This window comes from Loxodonta africana, chromosome 1 (assembly GCF_030014295.1).
Source record: "Loxodonta africana isolate mLoxAfr1 chromosome 1, mLoxAfr1.hap2, whole genome shotgun sequence".
Lineage (NCBI taxonomy): Eukaryota > Metazoa > Chordata > Mammalia > Proboscidea > Elephantidae > Loxodonta > Loxodonta africana.
The window spans coordinates 225309174-225328774 of NC_087342.1; the positions used below are offsets into that span (position 1 = coordinate 225309174).

The 19601-nt window shown below is 40.4% G+C and overlaps 1 protein-coding gene across 1 annotated transcript in view; it reads right to left on the minus strand.

Annotated features, from left to right (window-relative positions):
• NOX3 (NADPH oxidase 3) overlaps nt 1-19601 on the minus strand; it is a 65126-nt gene that overhangs the window by 21012 nt on the left and 24513 nt on the right. The window contains exons 8-10 of the mRNA XM_064292613.1: nt 17264-17356; nt 15204-15457; nt 12657-12819 (exon numbers count right to left, since the gene is read on the minus strand). Of these exons, the coding sequence (XP_064148683.1) occupies nt 12657-12819; nt 15204-15457; nt 17264-17356 (510 nt within the window). The remainder of the gene's footprint in view (nt 1-12656; nt 12820-15203; nt 15458-17263; nt 17357-19601) is intronic.

Sequence of the window (19601 nt, forward strand, 5' to 3'; positions counted from 1 at the left end):
GAATTTAATGCAATATGTACCCCTCTACCCATCCCTTCTAATTCTTGATAAGAAGCTTGCTTTATCTAAGAGCATTAATGGTGGCCTTTGGTACAGAACAAACACCATTTGATTTATTTTCTATTATTTCCCACCCTTTAAGGAACATGCTTAACATACATTTATATATAAATAATAAGCCAAAACATTTGTTTTTTTTTTTAAACTTTTCAATTTCAAATCCAGTCCCAATTATTCTTACCTGAAAAATGCCCTCATCTTAGCTTCCTCCACACACTAATCCTTAGCCTTTAAATAGAAATCATTCTTGGCCTCACTCTCTTGTGGCATAGCTGTGTGTCAGTGTTCCTAGGGTTTGCCAAGTCGTTTCTATTTTTTGCTCCCTTGTAATGGCATTGTGTGTGTTTCCCTCTGTAACTGACTTATAGGTGACACTGAGAATCTTCGGAGCAAGAGGCAATGGAGGGAAAATGAATAGACTCAGTGGAAGTGCTTCAGGCAAGAAAAGAAGAAAGTAGACTTTGAACAGAGGAAAAAGGTATTTACTCTTAGTCCCTTTCATCTCTCTAATGGTGGGGGATACCCATTGGGAAGGGACAAGAGAATACCCCTCTGCATTTTGTCCAGCAGGATGGCCCTCATCAACAGAGGAACGAATGTCCCTAACAATAGGCTACCACTCTGTGATCTGTGTTCTTCAACACGCTCTCCCCCCACATCTCCAAAAATAAAACAACCCTAAAATCAGTCATCTGTATAAAGCATGCCTCTCACAATTCTGTACCTGACATCAGACGCCAAAAATACTTAAGGTTAACTTTAAAAGGTTTTAAGCTCAAGTCAACCTCAGTAAAATAACGAACATTCTGAACTTTCATAGCAAGGAAGTTATTTCTCCTTCAGGACTCATCCCATGTGTTCTTGTAGAAGGACAGAACATACAGAAGGTTTGGGAGGCCAATTTAGGGCTGTGTAATGCAATGGGGGAAACCCTGATGGCATAGTGGTGAAGAGCTACAGCTGCTAACCAAAAGGTCAGCAGTTCGAATCCACCAGGCACTCCTTGGAAACTCTCTGGGGCAGGTCTACTCTATCCTGTAGGGTCGCTATGAGTCAGAATCAAGTCGATGGCAACGGGTTTTGTTTTTTTTTTTTTTTAATGGGGTGGGGGTGAGTTCTGCCACTGGCTCATCCTCTCCAAGCCTAGCTGCGTCCGTTCACCATGGGGCAAGTCTGGGCTTACACATGGAACCTTCTCTGGGTGCACTCTGTCACCTCTCAGATTTGCTGCAGTAGCTCACATGGACCAGGTGAAAGTGATCTGGTGCCAGTAGACTGGACCTGTGCTATTTTTTATAAACAATTCTAAAAAATGAAATCAGAAGAGCTACCAATGTATTTTACTTCCAGAGTTTGGAGATTCTCTGATCACAAGGTGGATATTTCAGGTATTCCGTCTTAGAAGACCATGCTATGGCATGGGTAGGCATCGCCAAACACAGGCAGAGAACACATCTACACTTGGGACTGGACTTCTTTAGATCTGAAATCTATTTCCTGAAGATAAAATGGGGAAAAAGTATCTACCATCTAGCTATCTGTCTGTCTGTCTGTCTATCTAGCTACCTACTAATCTAATCCATCCATCATCTATCTATCTATCTATCTATCTATCTATCTATCTATCTATCTATCTATCTATCTATCTATCTATCTATCTATCTATCTATCTATCTATCTATCTATCTATCTATCATCTATCTATCATCTATCATCTATCTATCCATCTATCCATCTATCCATCTATCTATCTATCTATCTATCTTTATCTATCATCTATCCATCTGTCCATCTATCCATCAATCTCCCTCCCTCCCTCCCTATCCATCTATCTATATAGGGCCCATTGGTCATTCAGTGGTAGAATTCTCTCCTTCTATGTGGGAGACCCTGGTTCGATTCCCAGTCAATTCACCTCATGTGCAGCCACCACCCATCTGTCAGTGGAGGTTTGTGTGTTGTTATGATGCCGAACAGGTTTCAGTGGAGCTTCTGGTCTAAGATGGACTCGGAAGAAAGGCCTGCAGGTCTACTTCCAAAAATCAGCCAGTGAAAACCCTATGGATCATAACAATCTAATCTGCAGCTGATCATGGAGATGGTGGAGGAGTGGGCAGCATTTCTTTCAGTCGTGCCTGTGGTTGCCATTAGTAGAGGCTGACTTGAGAACAGCTAACAACACCTCCTATCTATCAATCTACCCATCAATTGATCAATTGATCGATCAATCCAGCCATCTATCCTCTATCTACTGATCATCTATTTATCATCAAAAATTTTATTTGTTTATGGCATCAAACTTCTCCAAAGAAGAAATTGCAAATGGAGGTGCAGGTTTAGGATTTGGTATAGCATAACAATTAAAGACGGTGAGCTCTTGAGTAACTGGCTCTTGGCTTCACCATCTGTGAACTGTGTAGTCTGGAGGCAAGTTATTTAACTGAAGCCTAGCTCACCACATATATAAAATGGCAATAAACACAGAACAATAACTCACTGAGTTGTCGTGAAGACTGAAGAATATAGTTTATGGAGGTATGTAGCACAATGTCTTGCAGACATATTAAGAGCTCAGAAGGTGCTGACTATTGTTATTATCCTCATTGTCATTTGAAGGAGCTTACAGAATGAATACATTACGTTTACATTAGAGAGCAAAGGAAGACATGTGTCTTAGTTGGTAGCATGTGTTCCCAGTCACTCCTGAATTACAGAGATGGTCACTGAGAAGAGTTGAAATCAAACTTTATCTCCAGCACCAGTCTTGGAACCTCAACTTTGATCATAAAGACGTACTTCTTAAAGAGGAATTGAGTTGTTAGCTAGAGGGTACCCCAGGGCTCCAAGTGTGCTAAACAAGCAAGAAGACTGTTTTCAGGGCACCAGGGGGCTGCCTTACCAGTGCCTCCCCAACCCAGGAGCCTAGTGGAGGGGCACTGTGATTGGCTACTCCTGGGCAGCATGCCTCTGTTCTCCACGCTGTGCAAAAGAAATAATACCTGATAGAGTTTCAAAGAAACATCACCAAAACCTGCAGGGTGATGGAGAATTTCCTTAGAGGGAATTAATTTTTTTTTTTTTTTAAAAAACTTTTGTCTCCGAAAAGATAAAGACTCAGGCTGGTGTTTAGAAAATATAGTACATCCTCCTCAATAAATGCTAACTTTGAACACAGGTAAACATCTTTCTGGTATTCCCTGCTTTCAGCCAAAATCCATCTGACATCAGCAATGATATATCTCATTCCATATCCTCTTCTGAATCCGGCTTGAATTTCTGGCAGTTCCCTGTCAATGTACTGCTGTAACCCTAAACAGTAGCAGGACAGTCATGAAATACTTAGCATTAAGGAAAATAGTTTTAAGAAAAATTTAAAGACTAAAAACGATTGACAAAGGTGGGTCCCAGTTTTATTATGGTTAACCAGGTGTGCCTGACCTAAGCCATGGTCTTTGCAATCACCTCATACATGTGAAAGCTGGACAATGAAAAAGGAAGAGTGAAGAAGAATTGATGCATTTGGACTGTGGTGCTGGGAAAGGATACTGAATATACCGTGGACTGCCAGAAGAACAAACAAGTCAATCTCAGAAGAACTATAACCAGAATGCTTCTTAGAAGAATGGCAAGACTTTGACTCGATTACTTTGGACACACCATCAGGAAAGACCAGTCACTAGGAAAGGATATCATGTTTGGTAAAGTATACGGTCAGGGAAAATGATGAACTGACACAACAGCTGGAACAATGGGCCCAAACATACCAATGGTCCTGAAGACGGCTCAGGACTGGGCAGTGTTTTGTTCTGTTGTACTTAAGGTCGCCGTGAGGAGTCAGAGCTGATTCCCACAGCAGTAAACAACAACGACCACATTATCGTCCTTTTTTTGTTTTGTTGCTGTTGTTGTCAAGGTATTCCTGGGTGCATACAATAGATAAAAATCATTTGAAGAAAATATGTCTTCTTACTGAAAAGACTCTAATGTGGCTTCTACCTCTATTTGGATCTCTTTTTAAAGAGAAAATTATAAAATTGTTTTCCTGGTTATAGATAACTTTGCAAAGAATGGAAATTCCGGAACACTTAACAGTGCTAATGAGGAGCCTGTACATAGATCGAGAGGCAGTTGTTTGGAGAAAACAGGGGATACTGCATGGTTTCAAATCAGGAAGGTGTGCATCAGTGTTGTATCCTTTCATCATATTTATTCAATCTGTATGCTGATGAAATAATCCAAGAAGCTGAACTATATAATGAAGAACATGGCATCAGGATTGGTGGAAGACTCATTAACAACCTGCAATATGCAGATGACACAACCTTGCTTGCTAAAGTGAAGAGGACTTGAAGCACTTACTGATGAAGATCAAAGACTACAGCCTTCAGGTACACCCCAACTTAAAGAAAACAAAAATCCTCACAACTGGACCAATAAGCAATGTCATGACAAATGGAGAAAAGACTGAAGTTGTCAAGGATTTCATTTACTTGGATCCACGATCAATGCCCATGGAAGCAGCAGTCAAGAAATCAAATGATGTACCGCATTGGGAATACCTCTTTAAAGTGTTAAAAACAAAGATGTCACTTCGAGGACTAAGATGCACCTGACCTAAGCCATGATATTTTTCAATCGTCTCATATACATGACAGATCTGGACAATGAATAAGAAAAACTGAAGAAGAATTTATTTCTTTGCATTATCCTGTTGGCAAAGAATATTGAATATACCCTGGACTGCCAGAAGAACAAACAAATCTGTCTTCAAAGATGTACAGCCAGAACGCTCCTTAGAAGTAAGGAACATGAGACTTCTTCTCATGTGCTTTGGGCATGTTATCAGGAAGAACTAGGCCCTGGAGAAGTACCTCAAGCTTGGTAAAATAGAAGGTCAGGAAAAAAGAGGAAGGCCCTCAATGAGATGGATTGACACAGTATCTGCAACACTGGACTCAAACATAACAAAGGTAGTGAAGATGGCACAGGGCCAGGCAGTGTTTTGTTCTGTTGCCATGAGTCAGAACCAACCTGATGGTGTATAACAACAACAATAACACTACTACTTTGCCCTGTGGCTGAGAACTGGCATTTTTGTGCCTCCATTTGTTCTAATTACAGTTAATAATACTTGACAGACAGCAAAAACATTCGTTAATAGTAGAATGGTTAAGTAAATTGTGGGATATCCACACTATGGAATACTCTGAAGGCACTAGATAAAATGAAGTAGATCTATTACGCATTGACAAGAAAAGTGCTACAAGCCATGTTATAACAGAAAACAAAAACAAGTTACAGATCTATCTCCACACACACCCATAGTCATGTAAAAACAACATGAGTGTGTAGGTGAGTAAATGCACGTAAATACATGAAAAATTAATGGAATGAGGCATACATGCAACTGTTTAATGGTGAGCCCCAAGGTAAAGTGGTCATGGTGGTGGTTGGTGTGGGAGACAGAAGTGAATGAAGGGAGATTTTTGACTGTTTATATATTTTAATCTTTTACAATGAGATTGTAACCATGTATGTCTTGTGTGGTTAACAAAGATATTAAAAATGTTAACACCGGTCACCTCCCCACAGGACAGTGGTAAGGCCTACCCATTGAAAACTCATTGCCATCGAGTCGATTCCGACTCATAGAGACCCTAGAGGATAGAGTAGAACTGCCCCATAGGGTTTCCAAGGAGCGCATGGTGGATTCGAACTGCCAACTTTTTGGTTAGCAGCTGAACTCTTAACCACTATACCACCACTGTTTCCTGGTAAGGCCTAATAGGGCATTAAAGTGTTTTTAAAGGGTCCTTGGTTAATGTGAATGGTTAAGCACTAGACTACTAACCAAAAGGTTGGCAGTTTGAGCCCACCCAGAGGTGCCTTGGAAGAAAGTTAGGGCGATCTACTTCATAAACATTACAGCCGAGAAAACCCCATGCAGCGATCTCCTCTCACATGCGTGGGCTCGCCGTGAGTTGGAGTGGACTCCATGACTTCTGCTTTGGGTTGCTTTTGCTTTTTTTTAAAATGAAAAACAAGGAGCACCTGTGTCTTCCGAGCAGCAGAGAAAGCCTTCTGCTCTCCAGCTCAATTTATTACAGCACTCACAGTGGTTTGAACAGATGATCAATTCCAAGAGTAGCCGGAGCTCCAGTGTGAGGGAAAGTGAAAGTAAATAATTTCTCAAGCTAAACAGATTAAATTAAATGCATTTTTCATTCATTAGAAAAGGGAGCAGGCTGTCCTTTGTTTTATTAATATATTTAAGTTCAGTATGGATTTTTGTCTTTCTTGGCCACTTTCCCTTGTTCCCACTGGCCCATGCTGTCTTTGTATTTGAATTATCTGTTTATTATATTAGGTTAAGAACCCAAAGGCCATTTTGCATTGGACACACCATAAATGCCCATTATCACAGTTGTGTATTATCGAACTGATGAAGGAAGACAATTTACGAAGAAATTAGATTATCTCAGCTTTTCTATATTTTATTGTAGTCTGAAGATCACATATGCAGTTAAGAAAATGGACCAAATCTTGCAGTTGTCAGTTCTCACAGTTCTGTCTACGTGGTGGTGATACTGGGGAGAACTAAAATGTGTAAGCCAATATATTTATGTCAGCAATTTTCTCCCTCCCTCGCCGTTCATACGCACCTATTTCATTCATCATTTTGACAGATTGCACAAGCAAACTGTCCTAATTTTTTTCAAGAGCTCTTCTCACAAATTGAGTGTGATACAGAATTAATCATACCCGTTAGGGAGGAGTTGGAATACCTTTATTGCTACAGGGCATTTATTCTCCTCAGTCCTCTGCTTCCTCCACACAGTATTCCAGAGACTTCTCAACCACTCTCACTCCCTTCCCTCATCCCAGAGGAACATTGTGTTCTCATCTGCCTTCAACCAAGTGAAGTTTGGCTCTCACGCTGTGTTGAAAATATCCTCTAATATATTACAAGTGTTTTCCATTTTCTTCACAGCAAGGCATCGTTTTACTTATTGCTATTTTGCCTCCTTGGGAAGTCTTCTTCTAACAGCTTGCTCGTCCTCCTTTCCCCTCACTACTACCTCAAAATGAAGAGATAGTAAGGAAGGAAGAACCTTTCAAACATCAGCTTAAATAGAAAATGCTAGAATTCTCGACTTCCATGAAGGAGATTGGAGTTCAATTCTTGGCCAGAACACCTTACGCACAGCCACCACCAGTCCATCGGTGCAGGCTTATGTGTTGCTCTGACGCGGAATGGGTTTCAGGGGCGCTTCCAGACTAAGATAGACTAGGAAGAAAGGCCTGGTAATCTACTTCCAAAAATCAGCCAGTGAAAACTCTATGGATCACAACAGTCTGATTCCATTGTGTGTGGGGCGCCATGAGTCAAGGGCCATCTCAGCAGCAGCTAAGAACAACAACAACAACTGACCTATACTGGTTATTCTCCTGCATTTTACTTCAGTTTTCCAGAAGGTATTTTTATGGCACAGGAGAAGGATAAAGGAGATATGGTTTGCGATGGTGACAACTGGGAAAACTTTGATGCTAATTTTTTATTGTAGATTTGCAGCTTGAAGCTGGTATGTAAATCATTGTGCCTTTATGCCAACCTGTGTTTGTATAAAGGGAGGGGAAAATACCACCCAATTACAGCTAAACATTTAAGCTTAAAAGTCTAGCTCTGAACCTCTATGCTGTTTTTTTTTTTCCCTTCACTACATAAAAGAACAATATGAAAACTATAGCCCAGATCTATAATTCTGAAGATACTGTTAGAAAAACATGCGCTGCTTTGCTTTGTTGCTCTTTAAAAATTATACAGATGCTGACAGTTTTGTGGAAGGAGAAGTATTTATATCCCAAAAGCATGTGGGTGGGCCTGACAAATATTAGTTACATAAGCCTATGATAGCTGTGTTCAAACAAACACCAAGTTGGTTTAAAACAGAGAAATGTCTAAACTTTTTCTGATGCGTGCAGACTCGAAGGAATTGGATCTTAAGTGTCATTTTTCAGCCCAAACTTTGAATAGCACGTCAAACTCACTTCTTCCTTGAAAGAGCTTTGAAGTGGAAATCAGAAACCCTCTCCGGTCCTGACTCAGTGGCTAACCGGGTGGGTGGCTTTGAAGAAATCGCTATCCACTCTAAGTACAGATGCTGGCTTTCATTGTCAGATGCAAAGTCAGGAGACTAGGACCCTTCACGTTATTCTGCGTCTAGCTTCCCTCATAGGCCATTATTTCTGCATTTATTTTCAGCTGAATACTGCCCAAATGTCATCCTAAATTTTTAAAAATTATTATTATTTTTTAATTTCCTATTCTATGGTTTTTGTTATTTGGAACAGAGAAAAACACCCCTACTTTACAGGTTTGTGGTGACTGCTGAGCCCTCCGACTACCACAGCCTGAGAAATTCCACTAATGGGGTCCAAGAGTGACAATGGAATGGTGACAAAGTAGGCTGTAATATAATTTTTTTTTGTTCTTTTAAGAGTTTCCTCTCTATATTGTAATAAAAGAATTGGTATCTATTTTTTAATTTTAAGGTTCCGGAACGAATGGTCATTTTGGTTCAAGAGGAAGAGATACATTCATCTTATTAGCTTAGAATTTTACAGAAAATGTTTTAGAAGCCATTTGTCCCTTCCTTTGGGCATGTGGACATTCATTCGTTCACTGATTTGCTCAGTATTTATAGAGCACCTCTATGTATATGAAAAGCATTTTGAAGATATCCAGAAAGGCCATGTTCAAGGAGCTCCCAGTCTATGAGATACGTTGAGAATCCTAGTACAGGAAGGAAAGAGAGAAGACATCCAAAGAAGGTAGCAGAGGTGTTAGAAGTCTGAGCAAAAGAAGTTATTGTCAGTCTGTGGTGAGAACAGAAGCAGACTCTTAATGTCAGTATGAGAGGACTTGGTACCCAGTTGTTGTTGCCAAAAGAATGAACCAATATGTCTTGGAAGAAGTACAACAAAATTGCTTCTTAGAAGCAAGGATGGCAAGACTTCATTTCATGTACTTTGGACATGTTGTCAGGAGGGCTCAGTCCCTACGAAGGACATCATGCTTGCTAAAGTACAGGGTCAGTGGAAAAGAGGAAGACATTCAGAGAGATGATTGACACGGTGGCTGCAACAATGGGCTCAAGCATAGCAAAATTATGAGGATGGTGCAGGACTGGGCAGGGTTGCTATGAGTCAGAACCGACTCAGTGGCACCTAACAACAGTTGTTGAATAAGTATTTTTCATGGGTTGAACTGTGTCCCCCCAAAATATGTGTCAACTTGGTTAGGCTATGATTCCCAGTATTGTGTGGTTGTCGTCTGTTTTGTGATTTTCCTGTGCGTTACAAATCACAATCTCTGCCTGTGGTTAAAGAGGATTAGGGTGGGATGTAACACCCTTGCTCAGGTCATGTCCCTGATCCAATGAAAAGAGAGTTTTCCTGGGGTGTGGCCTGTACCACCTTTTATCTTACAAGAGATAAAAGGAAAGGGAAGCAAGCAGAGAGTGGGGACCTCATACCACCAAGAAAGAAGCACCAGGAGCAGAGCATATCATTTGGACCCAGGGTTCCTGCGTGGAGAAGCTCCTAGTCCAGGGTGAAAACTGACAAAAAGGACTTTCCTCCAGAGCCACAGAGAGAGAAAGACTTCCCCTGGAGCTGGCACCCTGAATTTGGACTTACAGCCTACTAGACTGTGAGAAAATAAATTTCTCTTTGTTAAAGCCATCCACTTGTGGTATTTGTAATGGCAGCACTAGATGACTAAAACAGTATTCATTGAGGGAATAAGTCAATGAAGGTGAAATGCACAATCCTTTACCATCTCCATGGGAAACACGACAGGACATTTAGTGCAATGGAAACCATGAGCCACCTCTATAGGTGGCTTTTACTTGGTAGAGAGCAAGAGGAAAGAATGAGCTTAGGAAGACTGACTAAACATCAAAGCAGTAACGCACTATTGCTGTGTGGCCACATACACAAAATGGTAGTGTTTTGTTTGCCTTGTTAAACTTATTGTGGTGTAGAGATTTGACGTAGATTCAAATTCTAGTTTTAACATTTACTAGCACATAACATTCTCTGTGCTTCCAGTTCCTCATTGGCAAATTGAGGATATTACTTATCTCAAAGAGTTATTATGACTGTTAAATAACATGACTCTATCATTCCTTACTGGCTGTGTGATCTAGCTTCAGTTTCCTCATCTAAAATGGGAATTAAAATCGCAAGTAATAATAATAATCATCATAGAAGTAGTATGTAAAATGCCTAGCTCCCTGCCTGATAGTCAATGCTTGGTAAATCTAGTTTATTAGTAGTAGTAGTAGCAGCCCTGGTTGTTCAGTGGTTAAGCACTTAGCTGCTAGTCAAAAGGTCTATGATTCAAACCCATGAGCTGCTCTGCAGGAGAAAGATGTGGGGACCTGCTCCTGTAAAGATTTACAGCTTGGGAAATCCTATTGGACAGTTCTACTCTGTCATATTGGGCTGCTAAAAATTGGAATTAAAATGGAAATGGGTAAAGTCGTAAAAACAACAACAACAACAAAAAACCACAATTGCTATGGAGTCAATTCTGACTGAGAACAACCCCATGTGTTTCAGAGCAGAACTGTGCTCCACAGGGTTTTCAAGGGCTGATTTTTTGGAATTAGATCACCAAGACTTTTTTCTAAGAAGCCTCTGGATGGACTCGAACCTCCAACCTTTCAGTTCATAGGCAAGCGCATTAACCATTTGCACTCCCCAGGGACTCTGGTATTAGCAGTAGCAGCCATCTATTCAGCATTTTTGGCAGATATAATCACCATCTACATCATTTTATACAAATCTACACAAGAATATCTCACATCATGTATCTGTAGTGTTTGGCACTAGAGCTCCCTGTTGGATACAGATTCTCACTTCTCCATAACGCAGATGAGGAAGCCCAGGCCGAAGGGTGAACTGAGGTGCTCAGGGTGATACTTTCAGAGAGGGCAGAGTCAGGCCTGAGCTACAGATTCTCGGACCAGAAATCCTACAATCTCCCCACAGTACTGCGCCAGGGTTGCAGGAGGGTAGTGGGAGTCACGACTACCGTGTGTCCACGTCATGTACCCACACCAGATGGATCTGAGTTTGAATCCTGATTCTGCCTTTTATTACCTGTGCGCTTTTGGGAAAGCCACTTTAGTCTCTCCAAGCCTTAGTTTCCTTATCTGGAAAACAGGCCTTGTGTTATCTACCTTAAAAGGCTATTGTGCAAAATGAGACTTAATAGGCACACCAGCCCAGGGGCAAAGACAAGAAGGCAGGATGGGGACAGGAGAGCTGGTAATAGGGAACCCAAGGTTGAGAAGGGGAGAGTGTTGGCATGCCGTGAGGTTGGCAACCAATGTCACAAAACAATATATGTATTACTTGTTTAACGAGAAGCAAGTTTGTTCTATAAACCTTCATCTAAGGTATAATAAAAAGACTAAAACACTAAAAATTAAAAAAAAATGTTGCTGTGTAGATGATACAAATTAAATGAGAAAATGTGTGTGAAGCACCCATCAGTTAGAAACTCATGAACTGACAGCTAATTCTACTCTTTCAGAGATCTTCCAGTCTAGCCCTGCCCCAGCCGTTTCCCAGAATACCCTTCCTCAGTTTGTGTCATGTGGACAAAGTTTCTATGGCAAAGTAAGCTTGGGAATGGTGGGTGAAACAAAGCTAAGTGAGCTTATTCTCTGCAGAACTCATGTAGCGGGCTAGCGGATGATGGGAATCTTCTAGATAGGGACGTTTTAGTCATGTTTCTTAAGTCCATTTGACCACAAAATTCTCTTTAGTGGGTCATGTCATGTGACTGATGTTCCATAGAACGCACATTGGGACGTGCTGGTGTCATCAGGCATTTCTCTTCATTGATGAGGAAATGCAGCCAAAGTATCAACTAGGGAAGAAGAGGCAGAGCCAGGACTGGAACCAGCACCTCTGACTCCCTGGGTCCCCTTTGTTAGCAACATTCTTGTGTGTCACTTCTCCCATCTTCTGCTGCTCGTCCTAAAAGGCTCAAAGGGTCAGGATAAAGTGTCTAGATAGGACAGCAGAAGGCAGGGAAATCATGGAGGAATCTAATCTGAGAACACTAAAGAAATGATCAAAAGAAAATTCAGAGCTGGAGGGTCACACCAAAGCAAGCAGGCCAGTGAGTCACAGTTGGGATGTTGGCTCCTTGGTTAAGGCCCTGTGTGCATGAGAGGATGATACTGAATTGTTCAGCTGCAATGATATCATTAAGCTAAAAAGACTCAGAAAATGCTGCCCGCTAATATTACTAACTGTGGCCCAGTCACATAGCCATTTGCCGTCCATCCATATTTTACTGAGATGAGCAATTACGTGTCCTGTAATGGCAATGAAGCAATAAAATTTATGTCTTGTCATCTTTAACAAGATTAGACATAGCCCTTCTCATAAATGTAATACTGAACAGAGATTTTTAAGAACATAAGTATAGTTAAGCATTCTTGAGTTTATCCCTCATAGTTAATTAAAATCCTCCCCAAGAATTTGCCGAGGGTGAACTAATGACTTTTCCATACCTTGCTCAGCTTCAGCTTGGTTTGTGGCTCACGGCATTGGTACCATATAGATTTCAGAAGAGCAGCAAAGGGAGTGACTCCTATTCCTGCGGCAATGCACATGCCCACCTGATAATGGAACACGTCTGTGAGTGCGGCTCCAAATGGCCCGTCCACCGCCAGCCTAAAAACACAACATTGAGTCTAGTGACATTGGAACATTCTGCTCTTGAAAACAAAACCATCTTAAGCCCGTGTTATGCATAGGATGTGGGTTATAAATGTGTACAGAGAGGTGTTGACTCTATCTCAAGAATGTCCTATTTGGAGAGCCTGGGCTTTGCATGACGATACCAGGCCTGGCCTCATGGGCAGGCTCCATTCGTGGAAGGCAAACCCTGATGTCTCTGCTACGGCTCATGCTTCTTAGAGTTTCTTAGAGCTGTTGGACACTTGTCTGGTCTCCAAGCATCATACTCCAAGCATCACACGAGTTGCTGTCTAGTTAATTCTGACTCATGACAACGCCATAGATGTCAGAGTAGAACTGTGTTCCATGGGGTTTTCAATGGCTCATTTTTGGGAAGTTGATCACAGGGACTTTTTTACTGAGGTGCCTCTGGATGGACTCAAACCTCCAACCTTTTGGTTAGCAGCCGAGTATGTTAACCTTTTGCACTACCCAGGGATTCTTCACGTATGAGGTCTGGGGAAAGAGATCTATTCTTCCAGTTGCCATCAGAGGGGAAAGCAGAAGCATCAAGGTGGTTCAGAAGGCTTATCTTTCCTTTTCTGAATGTAATTCTCCACTGTTTTCATTTGTCTGGTCACACTCCTTAGTGTGTTTATATAATCTTAGTCTAATGAAAGCCATTCATTTGGAATACACATAATTTTGAAGTAATTTGCCAGACATGGAATATCTAAAGCTCATTAATTTAGATCGTGCTCACTCAGAATCTGTGGTAATGAGGCGAGGGACAGCCCTGAGGTTTTGCCTTTGCTTACAAGGATAAAACATATACATGGAATAAATAAGATTTTCATTAACATAGTCCTGCATGATGGGTCCCTGGATTCTTCCCTGTCTCTCATCACCAGTTTTCCTACATTGGCTTTTCTTTCATTTCTTAAAACACATGGTGCCTATGTCTGCTACAGGGCCTTTGTACATGATAATCTTTTCATTGGAATACGCTGGGATACTTGGACTTCTCTCCTTACTTGGTTAATAGTTACCCTTCCATTAGGTCTTGTTCCAATCATTATTTCCCTGGGGAAGTCCTCCTGGACCCTTTAGATTACGTTAAATCTTCTCTTATCTAATTTATAGCACCATGTACCTCTCCTCTGTAGTACTTATCATAGTTGTAATTTTACAATGTTTTTCTTTGTGTGTGATCTGATTTATATGTCATTATCACTAAACCATAAGACAGCCACGTCTGTCTCTGCTTATTACTGTCCCAGGGTCTTGCACACGCTCTGACATGGAGTTTTTGTTCAAAAACAATTTTTTTGAATAAATAATAAAGGGAAAGTTTAAAATATTTCAGTCAGCAGAATGTATTAAATAACCTCAACTATTATTTAAAGTACACATTTACATACGAACAAAGATATGCTAATTAAAAGGTTTCTAAGTTATTCACAACCAGTCCCTAAGGAGTGTCTATAGAAGGCACATGAGGTTGGCCCAACTGGGCTTACTATGTGTTCATGAAAGTTCAGTTGAGTTTATGTTAAAATATTCTATATGCCAGACTACCTAATAATTCAAATTAACTCTCCTCAAATTAATATTAATTAATAAGGCTGTATTGCATATTGATATATGGAAATGGAAGAATAAAAATAAAAGGTCATTAACCAGAAAGGGCTACTATCTCAGCTCACTGTAGATTATTTTATAAATAATCAGGTAAAGGGAATAGAGAGAAAAAATAAAATTGTCCATGGATTAAATTGTCTCATCGTTAATTGTTTTTATAATTAGTGGTATTTCGGATTAACATGACACATTTAAAAAGATAGCAATTAAATCTAAAGAAGAATTGTGTCATACAATTCACGGGAATACATAATAAACAAATTAGTCTATACTTAGAATTGAGAATGTAAGCTGGAAGCCACAGTAGAAAATATTTAGACCAGCCTCTATGCTCGTACAGTAATTCTTCCTTCCACATCCCTGATGTGCTGAGACATCTCACTCTTATAATATTTCAGTGGTGGCAGAATTCTCACCTCCCATATCGGAGACCCAGGTTCGATTCTTGGCCAATGCACACAACCATCTGTCAGTGGAGCCTTGCGTGTTGCTATAATACTGTACAGGTTTCAATAGAGCTTCCAGACCAAGATGGACAAGGAAGATCCTAGTGATCTACTTCCAAAAGTCAGCCAAGGAAAGCATACGGATCACAATGATTCCAACTACAACAAACCATGGGGATGGCACAGGACCAGGCAGTGTTTTGTTCCATTGCATGGGGTCTCTATGAGTCAGGGACTGACAACAGCAGCTAACAACAACAGACTTTACATCATAAGGAAATGTGCTCCAACCTTGGCAACCGGCAGGGCTCCTTGCGGGCCTGTCCCTCTGCTCCGTAGGCCTTAAAAAAAGCCCCAGTCCAGTCCCCCACAGCCCGGATGTGCACACTGAAGAAGTCCTCCTCGGGGGCTGAGGTGAGTGTGAAGGGGTGCCACTCTAGGGCAGATATGGAAGGGCACTGTAAGTAGACGTACTGCCCCGGCGCCATTTTGAAGTTTCGTTTTTTCATATGAAGCTCTAGGACTCCAGAGGGATGGCTTACCACCTAGATTAGAGCAAGAGAGTTGACTGGTGTTTTTACTCAGGTTAAGTAATATTAATAATAATAACAATAATAATAATAATAGCCTTCATTCCACCAAAGGTTTTTAAAATTTTAAATCGTTTTTTTTTTTTTTGAGATCTAATTTACAACATCACTTTCCTGTCTGGGTTTGCAAATCTAGCAAGAATGAAGTTCTTTCAAATGCTATGTCTGAAATTTGGGGAGCTGCACCCAGATGCAACATGGCATCCAGCCTCAGATCCCTAATGGCCAGGCTTTCCATAGTCCAGTTAGCCAGATCCTAGAGAAACCAAGCTAGAATACATTGTCCTTCAATCACACTTAAAGTTATTAAAATAGTCATTACATTCACTCCATATTATTAAAATCTAGGTACAGTTTCGTACTGTTGTCAATTATCTTCATCTTTTCTAATCCCTTGTTAATTAACCCTAGTTTTTAATCCATGCTCGGTGGAAAGCCACCTTCAAACTCATTCTGAAATATTTTGTTGGTTTTGATTTGCTTCAGTCAAGGTAGAGCTCATTAAGATTTGTCCAGCCTTCTAACTAGGTTGAGTTTCAGATTTAGGAAGGCACTACACAAAAGTTCTTATAGCTTTTTTATAGGAGCTGATAGCTTGCTGCTTATCAGAGGGAAAGACTTAATTTCCCTTCTGTGATTCGCAACTTGTTTTCTGAAACGTCTTTTCAGGCAACCCGATGTCTTCTTTTGTGGCAGAGGTCCAAGGGGACAAAATCCAGCTGTATCTAGATGCTTCGATGGTATTTTTCAATTCAGAAGAGAATTGCACAGCCCTTTAATCATTAGTTCTAAGTTCCTCTCTCCCTACTGATATTTGTTCTGATTCTGCTGTTAAATTTTCTCCCTAGTAACCGCTCTAGTGGGTTTCCAGAAGTTTTACAGTCTGGCTTTTGATATAGGCTGACATCCTTTGGTGCTTAACTTAAAAACAGCAACATAGAAACTGCTTAAAACAGAAATATGAAGCAATTTCTTTACATTTGCTTTCATGAAAATAGTTAAGGAGATAGAGTATTCTGATAAAATTATTTTAGCAAAGTGGTATAGGTTTGGTTGGCAGAAAATTTCTTCTCAGACATTAAAAAAATTGGATGGAGAGTATTTGGTACCTGTTCAGTATTCTAGACATATATTCTTGATCTATCCTTTCATATCTTCCTCCAGCATGAGGTAAAAATTGGAGAACAGATAGCGAAACTAGAAAATGCTACCAAGGAGCATTCCACTCACTAGCGTAGGGCAGCGTATATGGCCTGGCTCCATTTTGAAGCTCCCAGGATCCCTCACCCCTTTAGATCCTGAGGGTGGTATTTTTCTTGTCCTTTGCTCAGTAGCCCTCGGTGTGAGTATACGTGCTTGATAATACATGTATATAATTTTAATATTTTCAAAACCCGAGTCTTTACATGGTCAAGGAAGTCATTATACCTCAAGTTACTGTGACCTGGGTAAAGCATACTCACTTTGCTTCCTTTTTCCCTCCTAGAGAGAAACCGAGGTGAAGAGAAATACAGATAATTCCAGTACTGTGCCACAAACCTTTACTGGAATTCTGTCTACCAGTCTGGAGCCCTGATTCCTGTCTTCAGTAAAATTAGTCACACTAAAAGATGCTCAGGATACAAGCAATTATTAGAACAGAAGATGAGCCTCTAAATTACAGTCAGGTCTGCAATAAAAAGGGCAAATTAAAAACTTGGGCTAATAAAAAATTTTCATCTACACTCAGGCTTTTATTCAGATATAAAGCTACATGCATACCTTGGTAATGACAACTTCTTGTTGAAATCGCCAGAATCTGATTATTCTTTCACACGCATACAAAACCACAGGGCCTAAAACCCATTTCCAAGCCTGCAGAGAGCAGCGGAGAGGGAGGAAAAGGAAATGAAAACGGAATCCAAATATTTTCAATTAAAAAAAAATCAATAGATAACATGATGGGCTTTAGACACTGTCCTTTAACTTTGGCCAGTTATCAACAACAAAGATGTCTCCTTGTACTGAATACTGAAACATTCAGTTATTCCTTGAAGTCTACAAGCTTATTTAAGAGATTAAACTCTTGTGTATTTGTTTTTATGCTTAGTCAATCAAAGATATCTTTATGTAATTAGAAATAATTGAATTTGCAAAAAAGTAAGAAAGCAGATTGATGTTTATGTTATGTATGATAGGGTCATAAATGCCTCCAAACTCAGCCAAAGTCAAGGGCTTATAAAACTACATTACTGAGCCAACATAGGGCTTGGAAAATTAAACTAAAAAAAAATACAAATAGTCATTTTTTTTTGGCCAACAATGCACCACAACTTGGAAGTTTGTATGAATAAACGCACACGCGTGTGCACACACACACTCACACACAACCAACGTAATCTAGGATAAAGCATTGTTAATTTCTCAGCACCCTAAATCTAAGTTTGCAGAATCAGAACAAATGCCTCAACAATTTTTCTGGAGAATTTGGGACACTGAAAATTTCTTTTTTTAATACCCCAGACAGCTGTGTTAACTTTTCATAACTAAACTCTGCATTATAGATAATCAATAGCCAAGCAAGTGATTCTAGTGCCAGATGTGATGTACACTATAAAGAGTCTTCCTTCCTATGAGGGAAGGAAAGGGAACTTAACATTTTTGAGAACCTCTAATCAGATCTGACACCAAACAACCTTATGAGGCATATGGTGTTATCTTTATTTTACAGAAGAGGAAACAGGCTCAGCAAGATCAAACAACTTGGGCCAAAGTCATGAAGGTAGTAGGATATAAAGATTTGAACCGAAATCTGACTGAAACCTCAGCCCGAGCTTTTTCTAGGACCCTGGGCTGCCTCCTGCAGGAGTTTACCGTACAACCACACTTCTTTCTATCGAACACTAAAATTGCTAATGACACTTGTTTTACACAACATTAAATTTTAGGATGTTAATGGTTCTTGGAAATTAAATCTATTTATTCTTTTAAAGAAGAAAAAGATGATGTGCTGGGAATAACTATAACTTGCTTAGGGAGATGGGGTCCCTCCTGGGTGGTGCAACCCATTCAGTGCTCAACTATTAGCAGTTTGAGTCCACCCAGAAGCTCTTCAGAAGAAAGGCCTTGTGATATGGAAAATCACACATTGTGAACCCTGTGGAGCACAGTTCTACTCAGACACACATGGGGTTGCCAGGAGTTGGAATTGACTCAACAGCAATGGGTTTTTGTTGTTATTTTTGGCTAAGGAGACAGAGCTAGGTCACGACAGATCCAGGACTAGAACTCAAGCTTTTTCATAATTTCTCTGAATTCCCTCCTTGGGATTCTAAATGCACCAGGACCTTCCTCCTCAGATATTATCTTGGGAGCAGGAAGGTTGTCTCATTACTTTTGTAAACTCAGATTCAATAAGCACTCACTGATTGATTCATCATCCAAGTCTCTCATTGCTTTTGTGCCCAATATCCTGCTCACTTCTTCCACTGGCAGGCCACACGCCCTTCACCATTATTTTTACTTCTGTTAGTTATCCTTTTTCTTTTTCCTGTTTATCTCTTGTTTCTTTCTGAGTCTTATTTACAAGCTATTTCTTCTCATCTGCATTGACCCCTCTGCTTTTTTTCCTGGGAGCCTCTTTTTGTCTGATGAAGACTAGATTTATGCAGACACCTTAAAGCAATTTGGCCCGCTCCTTCTTTTCTGTCTCAGTGGGGCTCAGCAACATGTCCGGCATAGCAGAGAGACTATAACTTGTCCCCTCATGTGGAGGGTGAGGCAGCGATCATGATCACAGTGAGGAAAAGGCAGGAAGAAGAGACACAAAGGATGGGGCTGGACCAAGGCAATGAGTCCTTAGGTTTCTTAGGCTTGAATGAGCCAGAAGGTGTCTTGAGAATTGGTTTGCCTATTTACAGAAATGACAACAAGAATGGAATTCCTTCTACGTGGGCTTAGAGAGTTATTTGCAAAAACACATACACAGTTTCTGGGTATTTCTACAAATAATCTTCCATGGCCATTTTAGAATGTTTTTGGGCATTGCATACTTCATTATGGTGGTGTCATATCAGCTGTGTTCTCTGATTTTCCCAGGTTGATTAAATGAAATGCATTA